The sequence below is a fragment of the Eubalaena glacialis genome, chromosome 12 (assembly GCF_028564815.1).
Source record: "Eubalaena glacialis isolate mEubGla1 chromosome 12, mEubGla1.1.hap2.+ XY, whole genome shotgun sequence".
NCBI classification, from domain to species: domain Eukaryota; kingdom Metazoa; phylum Chordata; class Mammalia; order Artiodactyla; family Balaenidae; genus Eubalaena; species Eubalaena glacialis.
The window spans coordinates 50,646,138-50,670,318 of NC_083727.1; the positions used below are offsets into that span (position 1 = coordinate 50,646,138).

Here is a 24,181-nt window from a genome sequence, read left to right on the forward strand (position 1 = left end):
CTTCAACCGGGCAACTCCATTTTTCCCTTAGAATTTAGCCTGAGGGTCAGCTTGCCCAGGAATCTGTCTGATTTGGATTCTTCTCTGCACCCCCAGAGCCTCCTCTGCTAACACCTTCACAGCACCTCCTACACCTGGAATCACTGACCCCCCCCCGCCCCCGGGTCAATGTAAACCCTCAGACGCAGGGACTATATCTCACTCAACTGTGTATTACTGTACGTACACCCAACCTGGAACATAGTGAACAGTCAATAAATACCTGTCATTTAATGCCTATAACGCCTTACCTAGAAGGTAAGTATACCTTACCTTACAGAAGTGCTAGCTAGGTTCTTGGAAAAAAAGAAAAACCCATATTAAGGGGAGGTACTCAAGTCCTCATGTGAACCTACGGAATCCCCATAAATGGTATGCTTTGTAGTCACCAAAAAAAAATAGTCAATATACTAAATTTTTAAAATATCAAAGTCATTTTAGATACATTAATTACACAAGTACCTACAATTAAATTTCCATTTATTATTCCTTATATGCTAGAAACCTTTCAGGATAGCCTACTCTGAAAGGTACAAAAAATTCACCCTGTTGCATTAAATTTTCTTGTTTTACATAGTATACATAGTGCTATTGTAGATAATATTCAAACAAAGAGGCATTCAACTTTTTTCTGTTTTTCCTTTATCCATCTATCTAACAGCTTTTCATTTTGACTTTCAGCTGTAGCTTCCTGCCACCTCCTTCCCTTGTTTGGTCATCCCAGCTCTCAATTCACTGTGAGTAACAAGAGTGTATTTTCCAAGGCCTGCATTTATTTTACCCACTTTGGATACAGCACAGAAACCCCTCATCAGTTCCTGACGCCTTTTCTTCGTGACCTCTCTCTTCTCTTTGCCTAATTATTCTCAACAGGAATCATTCACACATATTTTCATTCAATCAACAAACATTCATTAAGTGCCTAGATACAAGGAACAGAGTTAAGATTTTTAATTTATGTGGTTTCAGAAAAGGTGCATTCATATAAATCCAACCTGTGACTGTTATCCACAGTGAGAAATGCACTTTGCATGGCAAATTGGTACACAATGCTATATTTATGTATAGAAATAAAATTTCATGAAACAAGACTTAACCATACTATGTGCCATGCACTGGAGCCTTCTACTGGATTCAGTTCAGTTTTGTTTCATTTTGTTACGCGGAGGCCTACTAAATTAATTTCATGGCCCACTAATGAGTCCAGGATTACAATCTGGAAAGCACTGTCTGAAAATACAGGAAGGAAATTTGTGTTGTGGAGAGATAACTGTATTTAAAAATAAAAAGAGCTAAAAATACCCTGGCGGGGTTGGAGAGAGAATGGCAAAAGAAAAAGAGGGGAAAAGAGAGGAAGTAGAAGTAAAAGTAAAAGAAATAGGGAGTAAGGGGAAAGCAGAAAGATAATTAGAAAAGTATTTATAAGAAAAGCCGGAGAGGGTTAAAGAGAGAAAAGTAAAGGCCAGAATCAAAGAGAAAGAAAGACTTCTGTGGTAATTTCTGGGGTGAGGGAAGAGGTCACAGCCTAGTTTCCTTGGGCTGAGGAATTGTTGTCACCTACCATCTCCCACCTGTGGAGGGAATTAGCTGATTAATCATTGATCACTGCCTCCCAACTGCTCTAATCCTTAAACCTTGAAAGTTGTTTGGGAAAGATAACAAGAGTGATCCATTAAGGCAGAAATACTTCTTTAGCCTGCAGCAGAGAAGACAGCGTTATCTGCAGAGGACTAGCTGAAATCAATGAGGCAGGAGCGGGGGTGGGGAACCCCAGAGAGTGACTTGTATGTAGGGACTCATCACTGAAAAGGATACGTGAAAAGTCAACAAAGTTGAGCTAATCATGGCCTAGTGTCATGCTCACCTCATCGGTGTGAAAAGGTGCCCTAATTCTGACTGTGTTAACAGCACGCTCTGATTTGTGAAATGCTTCCCCTAGCAGAAGCCCGTTCCCAGGGGCATTCCCTCTAAGGTCAGTAAATGCTACTTACTGTGAGATGTACTCAGGGAATAAACTCAACCTTACGATCCTAAAACTGTAAACACACTTATTTAGTTCATCCTGCATTGGAAGAATCCTAAATTAGACACGTTTTACCCAAACTCTATGTATTACATTTTGAACCACTTCTTAGAGGTAAGTTTTAAACAAGTGAGACATGTTCCTAGAATAGGTGAACCACGGAATAGCAGGCACTAATAATAGGCGTGTTCATGTTCTTTTTAACCTACACTGATTGGCACTTGCTGCTTAGTTAAAAACTCCTCAGAACTGGTGGGAGTGTACAGCGAGGGCAGGGTGGTCTGGCATGAATACAGCAAATCACCGCTGGGCTGCACAGCACCCCGCCCTCCCTGGCACAGCAAGTCCTTCCACGCAGGCCCTTCTCAGTCTGCATTTGGTCACAGGTGCAAGTGGAAGCAGGACAGAGAGAAAAAATGCTAAAACCTTGGTGTGCTTACTTTTTTCCTCTATCAGAAGGCAGGAGAGGGCAGAGGGTTTATGAGCAGGAAATAGAATAGGGGAAGAACTAAAAAGTGTTCCAGGATGGGTGAGGTGGGCTTCTAGGGATGCTCATGGGGCCCCATGCAGGCTCTGATGGTAATGGGAGGGGTGGGGGGTGAGAGTCAGTACATTTCAACAAACATTTACTGAGCACTCAATTTAGGTACTATTCAGGAGGCAGCAGGGAACACAAAGATGGGCTGCCCTCTAAGAACCTACAACTTACTAGGATGACAGTAACACTAAATAGCAGTAGCACTGTTCTCATGATGGCTTAAACAACCTCCACATCATGTTATGAGTCAAGCAAAGTATGCTTGCCCAGGAAGCATGTCTACATTTGGGACAATATGCTGGGTACCAGGAAAAGAGTAAAGGTATATTCTCTTTAAATATTAGAAACAATTTTCAAGCTCATTGGGGCTGAAACATTATGTCTGCATACAGAGCTGCCTACAAACCAGATCATGTCAGAAGATCAAAATGAGGGTTGTTCACACTAATAACCCAGTATTTTTACCACTGTGGGTATAAGAGCAGCTGGTAACACTAGGCATTTATAGCTTAGTGATGGACAGCCAGCTCGTCTGGGTTTGAATCCTGGTTCCTCCACTTGCTAGCTGTTTGACCTTGGGAAAGTTACATAACTTCTCTGTGCTTCACTTTCCCCATCTGTAAAATGAAGATGATAGTTAAGACCTACTTCCTAGAGTTATTGTGAGAATTGAGTTAATACAGATTAAGGTACATAGCATAGTGCCCATCACACACTGCTCAGGAAATGTTGGCTGATGTCATTTCTCCCTAATCACCACCCATACACTTAGGGAGTGGCATGAGTTGAAGGGAGGGTCACACTCACACAGAATACAGCTATGAGTGTTTGGGCTGCCGGTGCAGACATTGACTAGTTTGGGGTTTAACAACCGCTTCTAAGAAATGTCCTGCAAGAGCTTGGGTGACCATGCCCAGCTCCCCATCCAGGCTTCTGCACCTCTGCTTCAGGAGCCCCTAATCCACTGGCTCCTTGCCCATTGTTTACTGTCAATATATTTTACATTGGTTGTTGTATACCTCATATTTAGAAAAGGAGTATTGGTTTGCCTCATAATTTCAAGAAAAACTGGTAAGATTATGAATTGTCCAGAGATGAGTCAATACATATGTATGTATATAAACTTAAAATAAACTTACTATCAATATATTTAAAAAAATACCAGAACCCAAAACACAATAAGATGAGAATTTCCAGGATCTCATATAAATCTAATTTCTCTTAGTTTTGGCATAGCTTTAGAAATTTAAAATTGAATAGCTGACATTTTAAGAACCTAGTTACAGTTTCAATTTAAAGCACGTGTGCACACACACCAAAAAACAACACTCTTGGGCAGTTGCCATGACAACATAATGCAGAGCCTACCAAGCTCTTTATCCTGAAGATGCTGCACCAAGACACACTCATGTTCGATTCTTTACTAGTTAAGTGGAAAAGGTTAAAAAAAATCCTAGATTCACATGGTTTTCATCTGTGCTAAGACTCAGAAAAGCAAACACTAAATGTTTTAAGAAAAGGAATTTAAAAGTAACTTAACAGCAAGACCAATTACAGATCAAAGTAGACACAGTGTTGAAGGAAATGCGGGAACATGTTTTCCTTTTATTTTGTATGCTACATTCACTTCATCACCTGCTCCTCCTAAGTTGTGCCATACTATTTTAATGGAAGAATCATTAGAATAATACAATTTGGTTAACAGAGTCTCTTACTCTACTAACACATTGAAATACTTTCCTTCTTTGGCCACATCTATATCAGTTCATTTGGGAGCTGATACTTCCATATGCTAATTAGACCTACAAAAGAAAAACTGTCTCTAAGTTAATAGTTCGTATGTTTTTTAAAAGAAAAAAAAATAGTGAAGGGGAGAGAAAGAAGGGACAAGTAGCCCTTTTGGAGGCTGTGATAAAACAGTCTTGGTTTTCCTTCCCCTTCTCTGATTAGCCATCTCTGTCTCTCTCTCCTCAGCGTTAAACTCAGATCCCCTCAAGACTCAGCTGTAGACCTTTTCTCACTCTGTTATTCTCTTTTCCTAAGTGGTGTCATCTTTAACCAGTGGCTTAATTATCACCAACATGCATTCACATTCCCAGAGGCTCTTTTCTGAGTTCCAGATCAGCTGATTCAACTGCCTCCTAAACATGGCCACTTTGATCCCCCTTGAAAGGCGAACGGGTTCCTCCTACAGTGCTCCTTACCTTGATAAATGGCAGCTGTCAATGGTCCTAACACAGGTCTGAATAGGTATTCAATACCTATTTGCTAAATGAATGAATGAATCAAACCTATTATTTCCAAAAAACCTAACGGCCATCCTTGGTAAGGCCTTTTCCCCGTATCCAACTATTTCACTATCCAGTCTATTTCACTTTTTAATATTTCCTAGATTCATCCCATTTCCAAAATCCTCCCAGCCACTGTTCTCTAAGGCACCAGTCTTTGCCTGGATCACTATAGTAGCCTCTTAACAATTAGGAACATGCAGATGTAGTACATGGAGAAGTCAGGCAGTCAGTATCTATCAAATAATTTATTAAACAAACTGATAAAGTTGTACCAAGAAAAGGGAAGAGAACATCTACTAAATGTCAACTCTGTGCCAGACACTGATCTAGATGCCTTGCATATCCTCCCTCATTTAATCGCCACAGTGACCCCTTTTTATAGAAGAAACTCAGCTGAGCATATGGCATCAGGAGCCACTCCTGCTCACAACCTTTGCTTTGTTTGGTCCCAACAAGCAGAGAACAATGATAAATATGAAGAAGAAGGGGACAATGGTGATGATCACAACGTATTGAGGACGTATTCCAGACACTGATCTAAGCACTTTGTATGCATTATTTCATTTCAGCCTCACCATCCTCCTATGAAGCAGGTGCTACCATTAACCCATTTTGCAGATAAAGAAACTGAGCCACATAGGACTTAAGTTACTTGCTCAAGGTAAAAAAACACAAGAAGTGGCAGAGTGTTAAGTCAGGATATGAACCTAGTTCTATTTATTTAAGAATTTACTAAACTCCAAGTTATTCACTAAACAGCAAGTTAATAGAACTGGTGAAGATACAGAGCTAGAAAAGACAAACCACTCCTGCCCTCAAGGGTCTTGTACTGAATTTGAGGAGCCTGTGTCCAGGGTCAGAGCTGTTTTTTCATGCCACTGCTATCCACTGGAGAGCAGAGTTTCTGGAGGAAAACCCCCACCAACTCCAGTCCCACCTCCAAAGGGTGCATTTCAAGCACAGGCAAGGCTCCCAACCTCTTCCCCATCCCCACAGCTACCCAGTTTTCCTCGGATATGGTATTACACCAGGAGGAGATGCTTTAGTGCTTATACTCATTTGGGGACAAGACAATGTCTTTCTCATAAAGTCTCAAAAAAAAGCACCCCGAATGGCATGAATACAAAGATTTTTTTTTTTTACAAGGTCTAATCTAGTACTTACAATTTTATAACTCCATCTGGGCACCTGGAACAGAACTGCTGGCTGCTCTTGTCTTGTTTATGTTGACTCTGCCCCAGCTGCACAAATCTACAAATTATAACAGATACAAAGCTAAAGAACTACCTGCCACAAATTCAGTAGATCGCACAAAATGATACGGGCCTTCAAACGACAGTTATATGCTTACGTCAGAAAAGCACACAAGAATACCCTATGTGACACAAGACTCGATTTATAAATGACTGCCTGATGTTAGAGTGGGTTTATGAGAAGTAAAGGAGGAGGAATGGGTTAAAATATAAGTCGTAACCATGGACATAGGAATGAAACAAAACGTGTACTTCGTTGCATTCTGTTTACTCAAATGTGATACAGAACTTGAGCCAAAATGTTCCTGAAGCCAGGGAGATGATCTTGTAGGGCCTCGCATATCTAAGGGTGACAGCAGCAGGAAGCATGGGGAAACGTGAGGTAGTGGCGGGGACGGGGATGTCTGCAGTGAGACAAACAACAAGGAAACGCCAGATCGGGCTAGGGATCCATCTCCTGGAGCAAGGATGTTGCTAAGCACCCAGGGCATGGAGTTGGTTTCCTCAGGACCACAGGAATCCCCAGGTATACGTACGCCAGCCACTCGGAAGAGTACTTTCATCTGAGCTGGAGGGGACTGAGGAGACCACCTGCTGAGCACCACTGCCCCCCCCCCCATCCCTCTCAGAGAAGCCTCCAACGACACTAATCCCCACTTGCAGCTAAGGCCAAAGGGACTCGCCCCAGGCCAGCTCGGCAAGGTAAGAGGATGCCTGGCAATGGGCCACTGATTGGATCACTGATCTGGATCTCAAGTGTACCCATCTGAAGTGTGGCCTGTGCTACGTGCACCCATCTTCCCCTCAGGGATGCAGTTTGTAGTTTTTATGAGCTTCTTTTAAAAGTCAGGAAAAGTGCTGAAGAAACTACCAATTATTAAATCAGTACAGCACTATGAAAAACTTTTAAATTAGATTACTCTTATCCAAATTTTTATCTTCAGCAAGTGAACAGCCTTGACATGTACACTTATGCTCTCTGCAATAAATAAAGTCATATTACTCAGTCATTAACGCCAGATAAGTCATTCTTCCAGACCATGTTGCTTATGAAGGCCCACTTCAACTACTAAAGAGTTGAGCTACAGAGTGTGACAGGTGTATGAATGTCACTGCGTGTCTGTGTATCCAGGAGTGAGGAGGGTGTGGCTGAGTTCTGAATGACTCAATTGGCTTCCAGTAAGACAGTGATGCACAGTCATACCAGTGCTTCTGTAGTCAAGAAATGCTGTACATTTTTATATTTCACATATTCTACAGCAGATCTTACTAGTTTGAAGCAGAGAGCTGAAAATATCCAGTTCAATGGATTCTGCAAAACAAATACCCTCCTTAAAAAAGACCTGGAGGTTAGTGCTCATTTATATTACAGTTTACATAAGCCAAACTTTGATGAAGTGGGTCCATGTTCACTTGCAATAATTAAGTCTTCTTAATGCATACATTAGGTTGAGGGGGCGTTTACAGTGGTCTCGTCAGGGTTTTAAGGATTTCTAGGTGAGGAATTCTTTTGAGAATCTGATAACTATGAATCTTTGCAAGCGCACACAGACACACAAAGTTATATCCGTGATTTCAGGGAATACCTTTTGGGAGATCGCCTCCTTTTAGCTAGGTCTTCCTAAAAAAGGTTGATAACATTCTGAGTTGGTGCCCCTACATCACTGCTTCCTTCTCCCTCCTCAGCCTCCACCCCCACCCCGAGCCAAAGGGAATACAAGGTCCTCAGCTGTCCATATCCCAAGTTCATTTTGTAAGAAGGTACTTGATCTTGAGGATTTGTTAATGCAGGAATGCAGAGATGTATTTGAACTTCAGTTTGCAGCTTACAGGCAGTGAAAATACATGTAAGCATCATAAATTTTTATCATTGAGGGGCCCTCAGAGTCTCAGGCAGTAAGCAGGCCTTTTAACTCCAAATATAAATTGTTTCAGAATTTGAACTAAATGCTACTATTTTATTCCAAGTGGAATTCACTTCCTTCTGTATTGTTGACTATTTTCAATTTTTAAACGTTATACTAGATATAAGGTATTGTATTACATTTGCATTTGTCCTTAATCTCTCATGAAAATACTTCACCTTAAATAAATGGAGAGATCTTCTTCTGAGAGGCCATCTGAGAGGTTGATTCCATACACCTCTTTCATGGGCTGGACCACATTCTGGGGTCAAAAGAAAAGGGAACCAGGAAGAAGTTTTAGACATCTAGAATATGAATAATTTCCAAAGATGAAGAAAATGAACCTGTGAATTTTCCCACAAAGGCAATCACAATGATTCTTCATCCTGGTTCATTAAATTTCTCAGTTAATGGTTTTTTAAAATCTGACCTCATTTTCACTAAAATAGTTTATTTTAGGGTAAAAAACTATTAGGTAATTACTAATTGCTTTTGTATAGTGCAGAAGTTGGCAAACATTTTCTGTAAAGGGCCAGACAGTAAATATTTTAGGTTCTTTGGGTCATACTGTCTCTGCCATAACTAATCAACTCTGTTGCTGTTATAGGGCAAGAGCAGCCATAGACAATATATAAACAAATAGGTATGGCTGTAAATAGGCATGGCTGGTCATAAATAAAACTTTATTTACAAAAACAGGCAGCAGGATGTTTTGGCCAATAGGTTGTAGTTTGCCAACCCCAACCCATGGCAACGCGTCTAGCTTTAATGACTTTTGGCCATTTCTAGAAAGCAAATTTCCCCAAAGCTAAATTTGGTTCTTCTGTGGTTTACTTGCCTTTTGTTTTACCTCAATATATTGGTAATGTCGAATTGAACAGGATGAACTTCCCACTGGGGTTATGCAAAGATTGTGAGGCCTAGGTCCAAACCCTGCATTCCAACAATGTGCTGAGCAAGGGAATAAACGGATGGGCTACTGTACCAAAGTAATAAGTGGATGGGCTGCTCAAAGAGGGACAGGATTCTCTCAAGAATTCTGAAGTGACAAGAAATTTACTGTTACACATGGAAGCAAAAACACCCGTTTCAGAAACCATTTTCAGTAATGTCTTTGCCAAATGTATTCATCTCTGCAGTGCCTGCAACACTGTTCATTAGAAAGGTGTGAGTGAGGTAATGTGACTTTTTCTTGCTCTCAGCCTTTTAACTGAAAGCGGGATTTTGGAGACGAGCCTCACGCCGGACTGCACACTCTCCTCGGCCCCTGACCTCTGTCACTTTGGCACTGTCACCCGTGTCAGTCATCTTCACTGGCGTGGAGCGCTGGGACACGGAGCCCTCCTCCTCCCGGTCGGTCCCGGAGTCATCCTCAGAGCTGCTGGACACGGCCTCCTCGCTGGGCGGCGGTGGGGCACTGGCGGCCGTTTTTCGCTGTAACACAGCTTCTTCTCTGTTGCTCTTGTTTCTTTAAAAAGACGAATACGGATGTGAACCATCTGTAAACGGAACCCTCAACGCTTACTGTGTATCACTCTAAGGACTAAAGCCTTAGTCCTGGTGAAGCATAAGAAAATGACTGTGAGAAGCTAGCTTCTGGATTCAAGCTGTGCTAAAGGGAAAAGATTAATATTTTATCATGTACGTGCTGACCTTATATGAATTTAAGCTTTGTTATAAATTCAGAAAATAAACAAGTATGTGCTTGTAGTGTGCAGAAAAGTCTTTTCACCGCTTGGCTACTGTGTCTTCCTTTGGTAACTGAAATCAGTATTTTCAAAATTTATAATACCATAATAGAAGACTATAATGTTTGAGATATTAGTAAAATTACCTATAATTTGTAGAAGCTTCAAGAAAGGGTCGATAGCCAAATCCATATATTTCTGTCCCTCCTATGAATTTTTAGCAATCACAGTGGCAGCTGATTACTTGTACCAAAGTAATGAGCAACTGATGAACATAAACTAAGATTTTAAATTGTTTTATTACTAAATAACTATATTTTCTGAACATTCCTTCTAATAATAGGGAGTAGATGGGGGAAAAAAACATAGAAAAAGCCCACACTTATTTACTTTTATTTTAGTGCCAAATTTGAGAGTAGTAAGAATATTGTTTTAATTCAGAAAACATTTTATGGTAATATTTTTGGCTTTTATGAAAAATATTTAACATATTTAATATTTCACTCTTACTTTAAAAAATTTTCTGCAAGGGACTTAAAATACCATAATATTCTGCATTTTCTAGGAAAGAAACATGCAATACTATCTAACCATGGGTTAGATATTATAGAAAATAAATTCATTTCTGACTTTCTGCAACTAAAAATTAAAGTTGATACATTTCAGTACTATACACTAATATAGCTGGTCATTTACGTATTTGTCCCAGGAACTCCTTAAATTCTAAATGTCCTGAGGATGTTAACCTTCTTTTAAATTCCTCTTAGCATCTGGTCCAGGGCTTAACATGCAGCTCTTTAATAAGGCCACATATTTAAGCCACATAAATGGTGTATCTGGAAAACAGTAATATATATCTCACTGTATAAATCACATGTAGCTAGAATCCAATTAGGCCCCCGTACACATTCCCAAATACAATTAGGACTCAGAATCTACAGGCTGGCCAGGGTTTCTGGCCAGGGCCTAGGAGAAATCTTATCACTGGGATTATTCAGGTCAGTGGCAGTAACAGAGATTCTTACACTAGAACACATTTCATTCCAGTCTCAAAGCATAAAGACTGTAAACATGGTTTGTTCTCTTCCTCATATTACTGCATATAATAACAGTCATCCCCAAAACAATGTTACAGTAATACACAGAAAATCTATTAAGTCCTCTGTCTGAGCATTTGCTTTAATGTTGCCTCAGGATGCCAACGAAAATAAATACAACTAATATAAATTTTTACCTAAGTATTTTATGTTGTGGGAAACAGAGGATGCTGAGTTATTAAAGGACATACATAATATCTGCTACCTGCCTTTATGCCATCTGTGAAACTCTTGATTTAAAATAGTAAAATGCATCGGGTTGCTGGAATTCCCATGACTTACACTTTCAGTGTCTAACACTTTTTAATGATCCCAGTGCTATAAAAAAGCCACCTGTATAGATGCAGTGAATGGACTGCTCCAAACTATGTGACTTGAAGTTATTCGTTTTTGGTGGAAATTATATTGTAAGCGCTATATTATTTTACATGAATCTTTAAAATTTCATTCTATATGCAAATCTTACCCCAGTACTGATTTTCCGGTTTCATCTGGCTTACGCACTGTAAACGGACTTGGATCAATGCCAAAAGTCTTAGGCATGAAGTCACTGAAGAAAAGGGAAAAAATTCCATGTGAATCACTGTCCATCCAATGACTGTCCACTTCCATCTCAACTCACATTCTTACACGATTCCTTCTTAGCCCTAGAAGGTATATATATTCTAAGCCAAATAATCAGGGGAGTTTAGGTACTCTGGGCCATAAAACCCCATGAACTAATGGTACTCAGTAACTTCAATGTTAGCAGTCCTCACTGTGAATTTTCTCTGATTAAGAGACCCAATAGTTTTGAATTTAAGATTTTGTTTACTGGAGGAGAGTTGGTATCTGAATTACTGCTAAGATGCATACCCTCTGGCTGTATATCACGAATTCGTTTTCGGGTAAAATTAAACTCATAAAACCAATGGCAAGACACTTAGCTGCTCAGTTTTATGGACAATGTTTTTATTACACAATACCACCTAAGGAGGCGGACATAATAATCAAAAACGCAGTGGTATGAACTGAAGTATCAACACCTACCTCATTAGGCTGGGGTTAATTCATTAAAACACTGTTGGAACACTTTAAATAGAAACTGTTAATTTACCACTTACTGAGATAAGCTGAAGCTACTTCCTCACGATACAGGGCCTACCTTACTATTACCGCTGAAGCCAGACCAAACCCTTAAATAGATGCCAAAAAGGCAACAGTTGCATGATTTATGCAGATAAGACTCATAACTTCTGGCAAGGATACTGCTCCAAGTGTGTGATTCAATATTACATTTTTTGAAGGAAAAGAAAGTAATATTGAATCTGACTCAAAATGCCTACTTAACAGTTTGAAAATGTTGTTTTCAAAATGCAAGTGGTTTAATTTTTCTTTCTTTCTTTTTGAACATACACAGTCCATCTTCATTATTTGTGGATGCCATATTTGAGAATCTGCTTACTCACTAAAATTTATTTGTAACCCCAAAGGCAACACTCAGAGCTTTCGTGATCACTCGCAGACAAGCACATGCACAGAGCAGTGAAAAATTAGAGTAACCACGCTCACATTCCCAACCGAGGGAGAACAAGGTGACACTCTGCCTTCTTGCTTTAGCTCTCATACTGAAAACAAGTGTCCTTTTCACAGTCTATTTAGTGCCATGTTTTTCACATTTTTGTGCTTTTTGGAGATTTCACTGTCTAAAATGGCCCCCAAACACAGTGCGGAAGTTGCCTGGTGTTTCTAAGCAGAAGAAAGTTGTATGTTATAGAGAAAATACATGAGTTAGAGAAGCTTCATTCAGGCATGAGTTATAGTGCTGTTGGCTGTGAGATCAATGTTAATGAATTGACGATATATATTATACAAGGTATCTTTAACAGAAGCATACAAAATAAGATTACGTATTGATTGGTTGACGAAAATGTTATGACCAGATGTTTTCAGGAAACTAACCCTGTATTTCTCCTAAGAGCAATGGTTCAGTGTTCTCTAACTCAGTGTTTGTAGGAACTTTACAGAGCATAACTCCTGCCAATAAATAAAATCAATTGTATATCTGTACATACACATATACGTAATATCATTCACCCTTTGCTGAGTTGAAAAATTCTGGAAAATGACAATAACCTTACAGTTACAACTGCTAAACTTTAACAAGTGTAACTGAAAATCAAGCAAGTGAAAATTCCAAACTTTCTATCTGAAACTGAAGCAAAATGTAGAGTGATTTCTAGGAAACAAACCATGGAATATGTTTCTACATGTACCATGTTAATTTTAGGCATACATATATCACATTAGAAGTAAATGAAAAATACAAAATGTAAATACAAAAATGTAAACTTTAGTATAATACATAATGATCAAAAACTGATTTTCTTTGCCTAATTTTCTTAATCTAGTACCATCATATTCCTAAAAGGCTCCGCCAAACTCGAAAACAGACAGAAAAATGAAGTATGTTCAAAGGTGGAGAGATGCCTACAAACAATGTCATATGAGTTATGAAACAAGGATATTTACCCTGAAAAAAATTAATATTGCTTCCTCAAATATCTAGAGGGCTGTCACACAGAAGAGGAACTAGACTTGTCCTGTGTCTAATAAAAATAGTAATATAATAAGAGTCACCATTTATTAGTCACCCACCTGTGTCAGGTACTACATTAGGCACTTGGTGCATGTGTGTCTGTGTGATACACACCTCTCTCTATATGAAATGAAGAAACAGACTCACATAAGTTGGATAATTTTCTCAAGGTCACACAGGTAGGCAATGGCTGGTCTAAGATTAACATTCCGGCCTTTCTAATACCAAAGACTATGCTTTTTGTCCACTAATTTATGCTGGCTCTCAATTTCTAAGTTCAACTTAAAAAGCTGAGTTTATTCCAAATGACAAACTAGGACCGAAGAGAGGCAGATTTCAACTTATCTAAGAGAAGAATTTAACTCCAGTTGTCTAACTGTAGAAGGACAGCCTCCTGAGTAGTGGGCTCCCAATCGCAGGAGGAATTCAGAGGCTGGACAACCACCTGCTAGCAGGCTTGCAGAACAGATTTCGAGTAAAGTAAGATATAGCTGTACAAACTAGGAAAACTATAGTTCCCCAATTCTTCCAGTTTCAGAGAACTCACAACATACCGCGCTGAACTCGTCATAGCCAAGCAAAAGGTGTCATCAAAGCTACTCAGCTCGTATGGTCGAAAAAATTCATTGTGGATGTCAATCTCCTCTTCGTATTTGTGAAACTTCTTCACTATCAACTTCTTTAAGTTCGCAGCACAGATAACTAAGAGAGATACTGCCTGTTACTCTTAAAGCCTTTAGATTACATCTCTCAAATATTTCTGGAATATCAACTGTGTTCACAGAGAGCGCACTGAACAAGTTCAGCTCCTGCCTCCGGCACTTTCACGCTTGGAAAAGGAACAAGATATGTGCACAGAATATATACTGCAAAGCTGAGCGTGACAAGCTCTAAGGAGGTGGAGGCCTCTGGAAGCTGGGGTAGGAGTGGGGAATTATTTTAGAAATCAAATTATTCAGTTCTTTAAATTCCTTTTTGCTCTTAAATAAATACCCGCTGCCTTCTAGACAAAAATTATGCAATTTCACTAAATTTTCCTTTATATTTCAAATCCTATTTATGGGCAATATTAGGCTGCTGAAGTCCTATCCTTTTTCCCAGAACAACCAAATCTTAGCAATATGAGTTATGATTTTGCCCAGAATTTCAAGGTAACAAATACTTTTTTAAAGTTAATTAATAATTTATTAAGAACCGAAAGTCATTTGCAACCTTTTTACTTTATGGCCTTCACCACCCAAAGTTGGGATGGTCAACCATGACTAGATGGAGTCCTCAACTGGAATGTTCCAGATTGGCAATAGATCTTAATATCCTTTCACAACTGGGAAAACTGGCTTGCCCGTGGTCAGGGGAATCAGTAACAGAATCAAGAATAAACTCTATTGCAAACTGGTCAATTATTTAATTTATTTGGAAACAAATTATATTCTTTTAATATAAAAATTTTCCTGCCTTTCTGACAAATTAATAGATAATTTAAACTTCAGTGACTAAAATGTACTTCTATACACACATCTGTACTTTTTTTCACTGCTTAGATATAGGAAAAGTTTTTATTTCTCCTTGTGAATGGGTCTTCACTTCCTCCCCATTCCCCCCAAATATCTAGACATACATCAAGTACTAATTTTAAATGATGAACTAATATATTATATCCACTAAACATTTGAGGGACATACCTAATAACTGTAAGATACAATAGATAAAAGTATAACACAATCTCTGTCCTTCAAAAAGCTAAGATGTTGTACCCCAATGTTCATTGCAGCACTATTTACAATAGCCAGGACATGGAAGCGACCTAAATGTCCATCAACAGAGGAATGGATAAAGAAGATGTGGTACATATATACAATGGAATATTACTCAGCCATAAAAAATAACAAATGCCATTTGCAGCAACATGCATGGACCTAGAGACTGTCATACTGAATGAAATAAGTCAGACACAGAAAGACAAATATCATATGATATCACATATACGTGGAATTTTTTTTAAAAAAAGGTACACATGAACTTATTTACAAAACAGAAGTAGAGTCACAGATGTAGAAAACAAACTTATGGTTACCAGGGGAGTAGGGGGGAGGGATAAATTGGGAGATTAGGACTGACATATACACATTACTATATATAAAATAGATAACTGCTGTATAGCATAGGGACCTCTACTCAATTCTCTGTAATGGCCTATATGGGATAAGAATCTTAAAAAAAGAGCGGATGTATGTTTAACTGATTCACTTGCTGTACACCTGAAACTAACACATTATAAATCATACCATAAATCATAAATCATAATCATAAATTATACCCCAATAAAAATTTTTTTTAAAAAGCTAAGATGTTACAATCTCCTATCTATTGTAATAGCAACGTAACACTGAGTAGTCATTCATTTCTTTCTAATAAAATATTATACGCAAAGAACTGAATGCGTCAAGCTCATTTAAGAGTAATTCCAAAATATATTAGTATAAAAACTAAAAGAGAAACAGTATACCTACCTTCATCATAAGGCAGTGGTAAATGTTTTATTACCTCTGGTGTCCACCAGTAAGTATAACTATTAAAAAAAAAAAAAAAAAAAAAAAAGGCATAAGATGGCCCAAATGTAAATGCAGATTTTCTACAATTCACTGGATAAAAGGGTGTATGGTCTAGAGTAAGATGCTGTCCCGTACTTCAAAGTTAATTTTTTTCTTTTAAAAACATGGCTGTGAAGCTTTTGGCACAGTAGGTCTTCAACATGTTCATTCCTTTCCCAACCCCTTCTTGTTTCAACTACATCACAGATCTACAAAAATGCCATGTACATGTCTGAGAGTCAAGGTGCTGTGATGTTACTTACTTTTAGCTAAAAATGATTCGGGTATACTGAGCCAGACTCTATGAGCTGCTGTTTACTGTGCCTACTTTATTACCCTGCCACCCGGTAAGCAGCGGGACTGTGACCCAAGCCCTGCAAGTAGGATTCTCCTGCGTGTAGTTACCTGAGAGTTAGGTTGCTTTTTCTACTCTGCTCTATGTGTCTGGGTCTGTGTACATGGTTAAACAGTTCAGCAAAATCATTAAGTAAATGGATAATCCTAAAGAACAAATTTCCTTAAAAAATAGTATAGCCCCTGTTAATCTTTAACTGTAAACATTCACTACTTGATTATAGAGGCCAGTCAGAGTAAGGCTGGGAATTTCAATCATCTGGATTTCTGCTAGAAAACTCAGAGAACCTGAAAGAATCCTGAACTGCCTTTTCTCTGAACACTGAATTTAATTCTAAATCAAATTCTGATGAAATGGATATTTACGAGGAAAATGCTATATCAAAGTTAATGAGAGCTAGGAAGGGGAATGATGTAAAATGGGATATCAAATTAAAAAAAAAACAGATTTTTCAAAAGGTTCAGAAAAAAAGAGCCTACAGCCAAAAATGCTAAAAGATCATGTAAAATAAATGAAAGGCTTTCTAAAAATAAAATGTTGACATTACAACCTTGAATAACCCCAATTACGATGAATGGGGAGTATCTAAAGGAAATAGGCAATGTAGAGAACTCTCCTAGAGATGGCAAGCAGATACATTACCATGGATGACCAACAAAAGAACCAGGAAGCCTAGTGAACTGTGGGGGTAGGGTGGGTAGTACTATGATAACAGGAAAGACTCCTAAAGTTTTGCTTGAGACTGAAGTTACGCTTTAGAGCACTGCTTCTCAAAATCAGTGTATACACAAAAATCACTTGGAGATCCTGTGAAAAGGCAGATTCTGATTCAGTAGGTGGGACCTGAGATTCTGCATTTATGACAAGCTCCCGGTGATGCCAAAGGGGCTGGTCCTTAGACTTTTTGAATAGCAAGGCTTTAAAAGCATGAAAAGAAGAGAAAAGGGATAAGTCTGCTGCTTACAGAGAATTCATTCAGTCTTTCAACATTTATTAAGCACCTACTGTGTATCAAGTACTGCTCTATGTGTTAGAAATGCCATGTTGAAAATAATGACAGAGGGTGTAGAGCTACTTAATTCCAGTATTGTTTCCATCTTCACCAGGCATAGTAAGTTTCATGCTCAAAAGAGAAATACACAAGATAAGAAGGAACTGTGCACAGCCCAAGAGGTGGAAGGAAGCAGTAGAACATCTCTAAGAGCACTCAAGTGTCCTGGTACAGTTGAGATCAATAATCTTTTAAGGAACAGTGAAGAACAGAACTGACAATGGGAATGGGCAAATGCAGTCTTGATGTTCAAAAGTGAGAGGGTGAAAGATTCCAAAAACTGTACAGCAATAAGTGTGATGTCAGTGCAGGCGAGATAACGAAACAAATATTTACTAGAGACGTACTGTGAGTAACCTAAAAAGATGACCAGTGGCTTCTATGAATCCACATATATTCACGAAAACAAGCCACACCAGGCTATTCAGACTATCAGATCAGGGGAATGAAAAAGACGTGTGCGTGTGCGTGTGCGTGTGTGTGTCAGAGAGAGAGAACTCGCACGTGAGCAAGAGAAGGTATCAGCTTGCGTTAAGTAATTTCCTAAAAAATGGTGCACACAATGAGCTTACTTAGGAAAAAGAAGTAAACTTTATAAAGAATGTGTTTTAACTCAGAATGTACCATGTGGAGAAAAAGAATTAAGAGGATCATCTTAATTAGTGCTTTTTTTTAGTATTAGTGCTTTGAGACCAGGCCATAAATTTTTTATTAATATTACTAAACTGTATCTCCCTAAGCAAGATAAAGCAACTTAACAATACTTTTTAAAAAGTCCAACTCTGGGACTTCCCTGGCAGCCCAGTGGTTAAGACTCCACGCTTCCACTGCAGGGGGCACAGGTTCAATCCCTGGTCAGGGAACTAAGATCCTGCATGCTGCATGGTGAGGCCATAAACAAACAAACAAACAAATAATAAAGGTCCAACTCTTCTGAGTGGGTCTCAAGCAAAGAAGCCCAAAGAAACACCTGCCCTGGGGAAGCTGGGCTGAGATGGATGGAAAAGGAGAGCATCTAAGAGGACTGAGCCCAGGACTGGGGGACCTTCATCACCCGACCCACCAGGCACATTCACTCAGGGGAAAAGCACCTGCACTGGGACAGAAATCTGCTTTGGGACCAGGTATCAGAGGACAGGAGAGTGCAGGTTGGTGCCACTTCCTCCTTTGCATAAATACCTCGTAAGTCAGCTTCTTTTCTTTTTCAGTCCCCAGTATTAAGAGTGTTCAATTCCATTGGCTCACATAGAAAGGTTAGGAAGATTTTAAAATACTCTTTACTTCCCCTAGTAAACTTGGGAGCCCTCTGAAATAATATATATGGACTTGAGCAAAGCAATTGATACATGTGAATAATATAGAGAAATGTGAGCAGGATGACAGGATAGTCAAGTGTTGACAGCATAGCAAGTTACAGCTGTTTAAATGATTCCAACCAAACATCACAAAACAATGTCAAGGTGGAAGGAGTTGTGGGACGGTATCCCACAGGGCTCTGCCATCTACCCTATTCTATTCAAGGACTTACCCTATGTCATCAAGGACTTGTAGGATCAAGATGGCCAGCTGATTAATTCTGAAGAAGCTACAAAACTCGAGGAAAGAGTTAATAAAAAGGATATATATTTACATACTTTTTTTGGAAGCAGGCAAAGCATATACAAGCATGACAAGATGGCATAGATAAGGCGTGGCAGTAGGACACGTTAAAAAGACTTGGGAGTCCCAATGGATAGGAAGCCCAAGGAATTAACATTACAATGGCATTACTGAAAATAGTTAATGTAACCTTACACTTAATGATTAAAAAATAGATTATCCAGGACAAGGGGAATAATGGTACCAATGGTCCCACAACAGTTGGCACAAATCAGACCTAACTCTGACTACTATTGGACCCAGGTCTGGATACCAGAGTTTAAAAAGAGCACTGACATAGGCTGGAATACAGAAGAGAGCCTTCCGAATGCTAAACAGACTTAAAACTACAGTATAGGAGAAACAGCTAAGAAAGTGGAGCTATATTTAACCTGGAGAAGAAGAGATTTTGAGATCGTGTGAACTTGTCTTCATCTATTTAAAAGACTATCAAGTGGATGAGGAAATTGTGTTCTCAAGGTCTCAGGGGTTGAACTAAGATTAGTAGGTAAAGTTACAGAGAAGCAGATATCGGCCCGATATGAGGAAGAATCGTGTAAGTGAACTGTCCGAAAACAACTACCTCTCAACCAGACATGCCCCGGTTGACAAACCAGGGCCAGACAAGCATAGTCTGGGAATACACAGAAGGAACTCACATATCAGACAGAGAATAGAGCCAGGAAACCTCCCAACTCTGAGTCAATGAGATAATTAATGCTTAATGTCTAAAAATATCTTGGTGACATTATCAACATTCATTCAATAAATGGCATCTGAGATGATATATGACACATTAACCTATTTCAGAACAAAGCTTCAATCAGTGGTTTTGAACAGATCAATAAACATGGGGTTTTGAGTCACAAAAGTAGTTACCTCAAGAGGATTGGTTTGGACAAACTTTAGGCAGAGCTAGGTTTATTCCCCCTTCCCTTATCATTCAATAAAAATGTTATTTCAGAATAAATCATTGGTAAATACAGTATAAAATACATGATGGTCACCAAGTTTGGAAACACAAGCGAATACATAAAGTGTTCATTGATATTATAATAAGTGATAAAATAATATTATCTAAGTTTCTAGATTTTATGGCCATCCTATATGATTTTTAATAAATGTTACAACTAGAGAATGTAATCCCTTTAAAAAATAATAACAATACAAACATCTGTTGGACTTACTATGTGCTAAGGATTTATATGATCTCATCTGATTCTCAGAAAAACCTACACATCAGACACTATCATTATCTCTATTTTACTGATGTGGAAACTGAGAACTGGACCAGTTATGTGACTTGCCTCTGGTCACACAGGTATTAACTGCAGGCAGTATCTCCAGAGCCTGGCTGCTTCAGGACTGTGTTGATGTTGTGTCAGACCCAGTACTAGGTACTTCCCACCCATTTTCTCATTTAATCCTCAAAATGACCTGTGAGGTGTGTATGGTCATCTCCATTTTACAGTTGGGAAAACAAGTTTTCCAGATGTAAGGTAACACACTTGCAGAAATTCCAACTCAGCTCTACCCTGACGTCCATGCTCCTGTCTGGTTACTGCCTCTGACTAAACTGTTCATTCCTTCTGAGAATTATAATACTGATTTAACTGTCATCAAAATAACTGGTATAGGTGGTGACACTAGAAAGTTCAAAATAAAGCACTGAAATTTATCTGACAGTCTTTATAAGTACTGTGGATGAGGAGTATCAATTGTTGATGCCAAAAACCAATTTTTGGAATTTTGACATGCTGGAGAAAAAAAAACCAAACAAATCAGGAGACCAAGTCAACTGCGAGAGACATAGTATCTACTTTGATAAAAGTTTATTTTCAGTGGGAGACTTCTAGCTGATTCTTGCTGTACCATCTAACCAGCTGAATAATCTCAGTCAAGCCACATGCTCTCTGCACTTGTTTCCTTTTTTTTTTTTTAAATGGGAATGTAACATCAGCTTCCTTTTATTCCCACAAATAAGCGCCAACACTGCCTGCCTCAGTTATGTAACTCAAGGTAAGCAAGTGGTTTTAACTTACGTTTGTAATTTACTAGCTAATTTCAGCAACAGAAAATCGAGTTTTGTTTGTTCCCAAGTTGTATCTTAATAGCTTCAATACTTTAAGTTAATATAAAGTTTTAGAAAGTCAACCACATTTACCCATAGTCAGCTGTATCAACAAAGCTAAATATAGGTATTTACACTTATCTCTCATCAAATAAACATAATTAGCTCCAGATTTTTTTGTCAGCAAAAATTCACAGCAATCATTTATTAATCTTAAATGTAGTGGAAAAACCAGCACTGCTTCATTTATAGGGAAAGTAAGCTCAAGTATTAAGCTGGCTATTCCAATAATATATGTACTTAAAAGAACAAAGCTGAGAAACATATAAACTCTGACGTTTCCTTAATATTTTAAATATTCCTGAAGTAACACAGAATTTGGGAACAGCTGTAACATCAGCACTTGCTAATTCACCAGTTGTTTGTGGTCTGTCCACACAATTAGCCCAGACTGGCAATGACCCCTGTAGTGCTTGAGAGGCATCGCTGCACAAAATAAGGACTATATCACACTGATCCTGTGAGAGGAGAGCGTTGGGAGCAAACTTGACATCACAGGCCTCTGCGCAGAAGGCACCAGGCTCCAACCTCACATGTGAAAAATGCTGCCCATTATTAGTACATGACTCTTCAACGAAAAATGCTAAAGAGTCCTCTAATTAAATCCTCATAATGACTTTGTGATGTGTGTCCTGTCATTTACTTTTTGTACATGAGGAAAATGAGGCTTAGAGAGGTTAAATAACTAGTTCAAGGTCACACCACTGCAGAGACTCCAATTCTACCCGACCCTGAGGCCTGGGCTACAGGGCGTCCTGTCAAAACACCTCAGGGAAACAGTTCATTTCTTTGGGGACTATTACTACCAATTTAACTGTCATCAAAATAACCGATACTGGTGAATGACTCTAGAAAGCTCAGACTGAGCAGTAGGGGTGGTGGGAGTGGTATCTGCCACTAGCGCCACTGCTCTAGTTTCCTGTCCTCCCCAGTGTCACCAAGAGTTCCTTGTGCTTCTTGGAGGAAAGAACGTTGGAATTCCAAAGTGAGGCTGCTTAGTACACCACACTTAAAAACCAAAGATTGACTCCTGAAATGGTGATTTCTTTATCATTCCACATTTGTACGAAGCAGTCAAAAATGATGTTAATGGTTTGCTCGAGTGTAGCTTCAACTTACATTCAATGGTTAAGTTCTGAAACTTTATATCTTATGGAAAATGCCAAACAACTGTATTTGTTAATGATGATTTCCCAAACCTACTATCAGGACATCAACAATACTAAATTCCTCATGGCAAACATGTAGCTAGACTGACTTCTTTAGCCTATATGACCATTTCTCAAAAAGAAAACTATCTCACATTCATAATAACATCGAATCTGAGTTTACATAGTAGGACTAGGAAAAAAAAATACCTTCTTCTTGTTGGTAAAAGTCTCATGGTATTTTTATGATGCAAATAAAAGTCTGTCGGGAGCTCCCAGAGATGAGGTTTCCCTTCAGTGGGATGGAAAACTCCCAGGAAGAGATTAATGGAATCTTGTCTATCAGCATCTAAAAAGCAAAAATATGTATTTCAGGAAATCCATTACTGACATAAACAACTCAGGGGAATGTTCTCTTAGGAGGATAATGGTACAACTGTGATTTCATAGAACATACCTCTGAAAATAATAGCATTTATACTTCAAAAGTCACACACATACACAAAATCTAAAACAGCCAAGATTTTGAGAATTAAAATCTTGCTTCAAAATGTTTCCCTTTTACTCTGTACCTCTCATAACACAGAGGATGGTGAACATAAACTGCTTCTTGAATTTTGAGAGACTCTTAAAAATCTTTAAGAACTGCCATAGTACCTTAGTGATTGTATTTTTAGAAAACATTCTCACTGTATGTTAGTTTACCTGAAACAAAGGACATCTTCACTTTATTGCAAAGACAAGTAGAGATGTCAGAGACAAAGTGACCCAACTTCTACCCATATTCTGTTGCACAACCTTGAACAAGTCAGCTTCCAAGTTTCTGCTTTTAATCCATGAAAAGACATTCTCCATTTCTTTAGCAGAGACAATGTTTACATTTTCTGTCTCCTACAGCTGTGTTTGATAATGAAGGCAGAGTGAGCACATGGAAAATAGCCTCATTCTAACCATTCAACCACTCCAAAATTACCTTTGCAAAATATACTATGAACTAATAAAATTGACTACATATATATATGCTGTATCTCCTCTTCTTTTTCCCAGTTATATTTTGGTAAAAATGATGATAAGCACTGAAGCAGCCTCATGAGCCATCCTTCCCATTCTGCACTGTCCCCTCCCTAGCATCCTTCATTCCTTCCCTTCATTTCCTTCTTTCCATTCTCATCTCCGATCCCTTGTATATTCAAGTCTGGGGCAGGCTTCCACAATATAAATAACCTCTTTCTGAAAATGAGCACAGAACCAAAAAGACAGCACAATAGAAATGACTGCTTTTGAAACAGGATAACATTATCATAAAATCAATTTCCTTCCAGCAGCTATAGTGAAACACAGAAAAATCTGAAATTAGCCATATTGTTCTCATTGGGCTATTTGGTCATTTTGGCAGAAGCATAAATGAAATACAGTACATCAAACATGTATTCCAGTTATGTATTTTGACAGGAAGCATTCCATTAAAACAGCACTTACCTTTTAGGCTAAAAGTAATATGTAAAAGGGATGTGTTTATATGATGAATATATTTGGAGGCTTTTTTCCATTTGTTGAGAGAAAACATCCAAGTACTAAATGATACAGGCATTACTGCCCCAATTTTCACCCTCTTAACACAATACGAAAGTAAACATACTGCTTTTATAGTAATTATATTCTTTATGCTTCTTGAATGGCCTTAATGGCACAATAATTCATACTATGCAGTACCCCAAAATATCTTAATACTATCTAAAGAAGCTTTCCATTTTTCAGCCATGTTTTCAAGGAGTTTCTTTTATCCTTCATTAAGCTTACTAGTGGCTTCCTTTAATTTTTAGCAAGTATGATAAAATGTAAGATTGAAAAACATA

At 38.5% G+C, this 24,181-nt stretch overlaps 1 protein-coding gene across 2 annotated transcripts in view; it reads right to left on the reverse strand.

Annotated features, from left to right (window-relative positions):
* Positions 1 to 24,181, reverse strand: part of FIG4 (FIG4 phosphoinositide 5-phosphatase) — a 139,869-nt gene that overhangs the window by 32,865 nt on the left and 82,823 nt on the right. For both annotated transcript variants that reach the window (XM_061206765.1, XM_061206764.1), the window contains 7 exons: positions 22,536 to 22,674; positions 15,922 to 15,980; positions 13,966 to 14,113; positions 11,300 to 11,383; positions 9,321 to 9,516; positions 8,228 to 8,310; positions 6,056 to 6,142 (listed from right to left, as the gene is read on the reverse strand). In XM_061206765.1, coding sequence (XP_061062748.1) covers positions 6,056 to 6,142; positions 8,228 to 8,310; positions 9,321 to 9,516; positions 11,300 to 11,383; positions 13,966 to 14,113; positions 15,922 to 15,980; positions 22,536 to 22,674 — 796 coding nt within the window. The remainder of the gene's footprint in view (positions 1 to 6,055; positions 6,143 to 8,227; positions 8,311 to 9,320; positions 9,517 to 11,299; positions 11,384 to 13,965; positions 14,114 to 15,921; positions 15,981 to 22,535; positions 22,675 to 24,181) is intronic.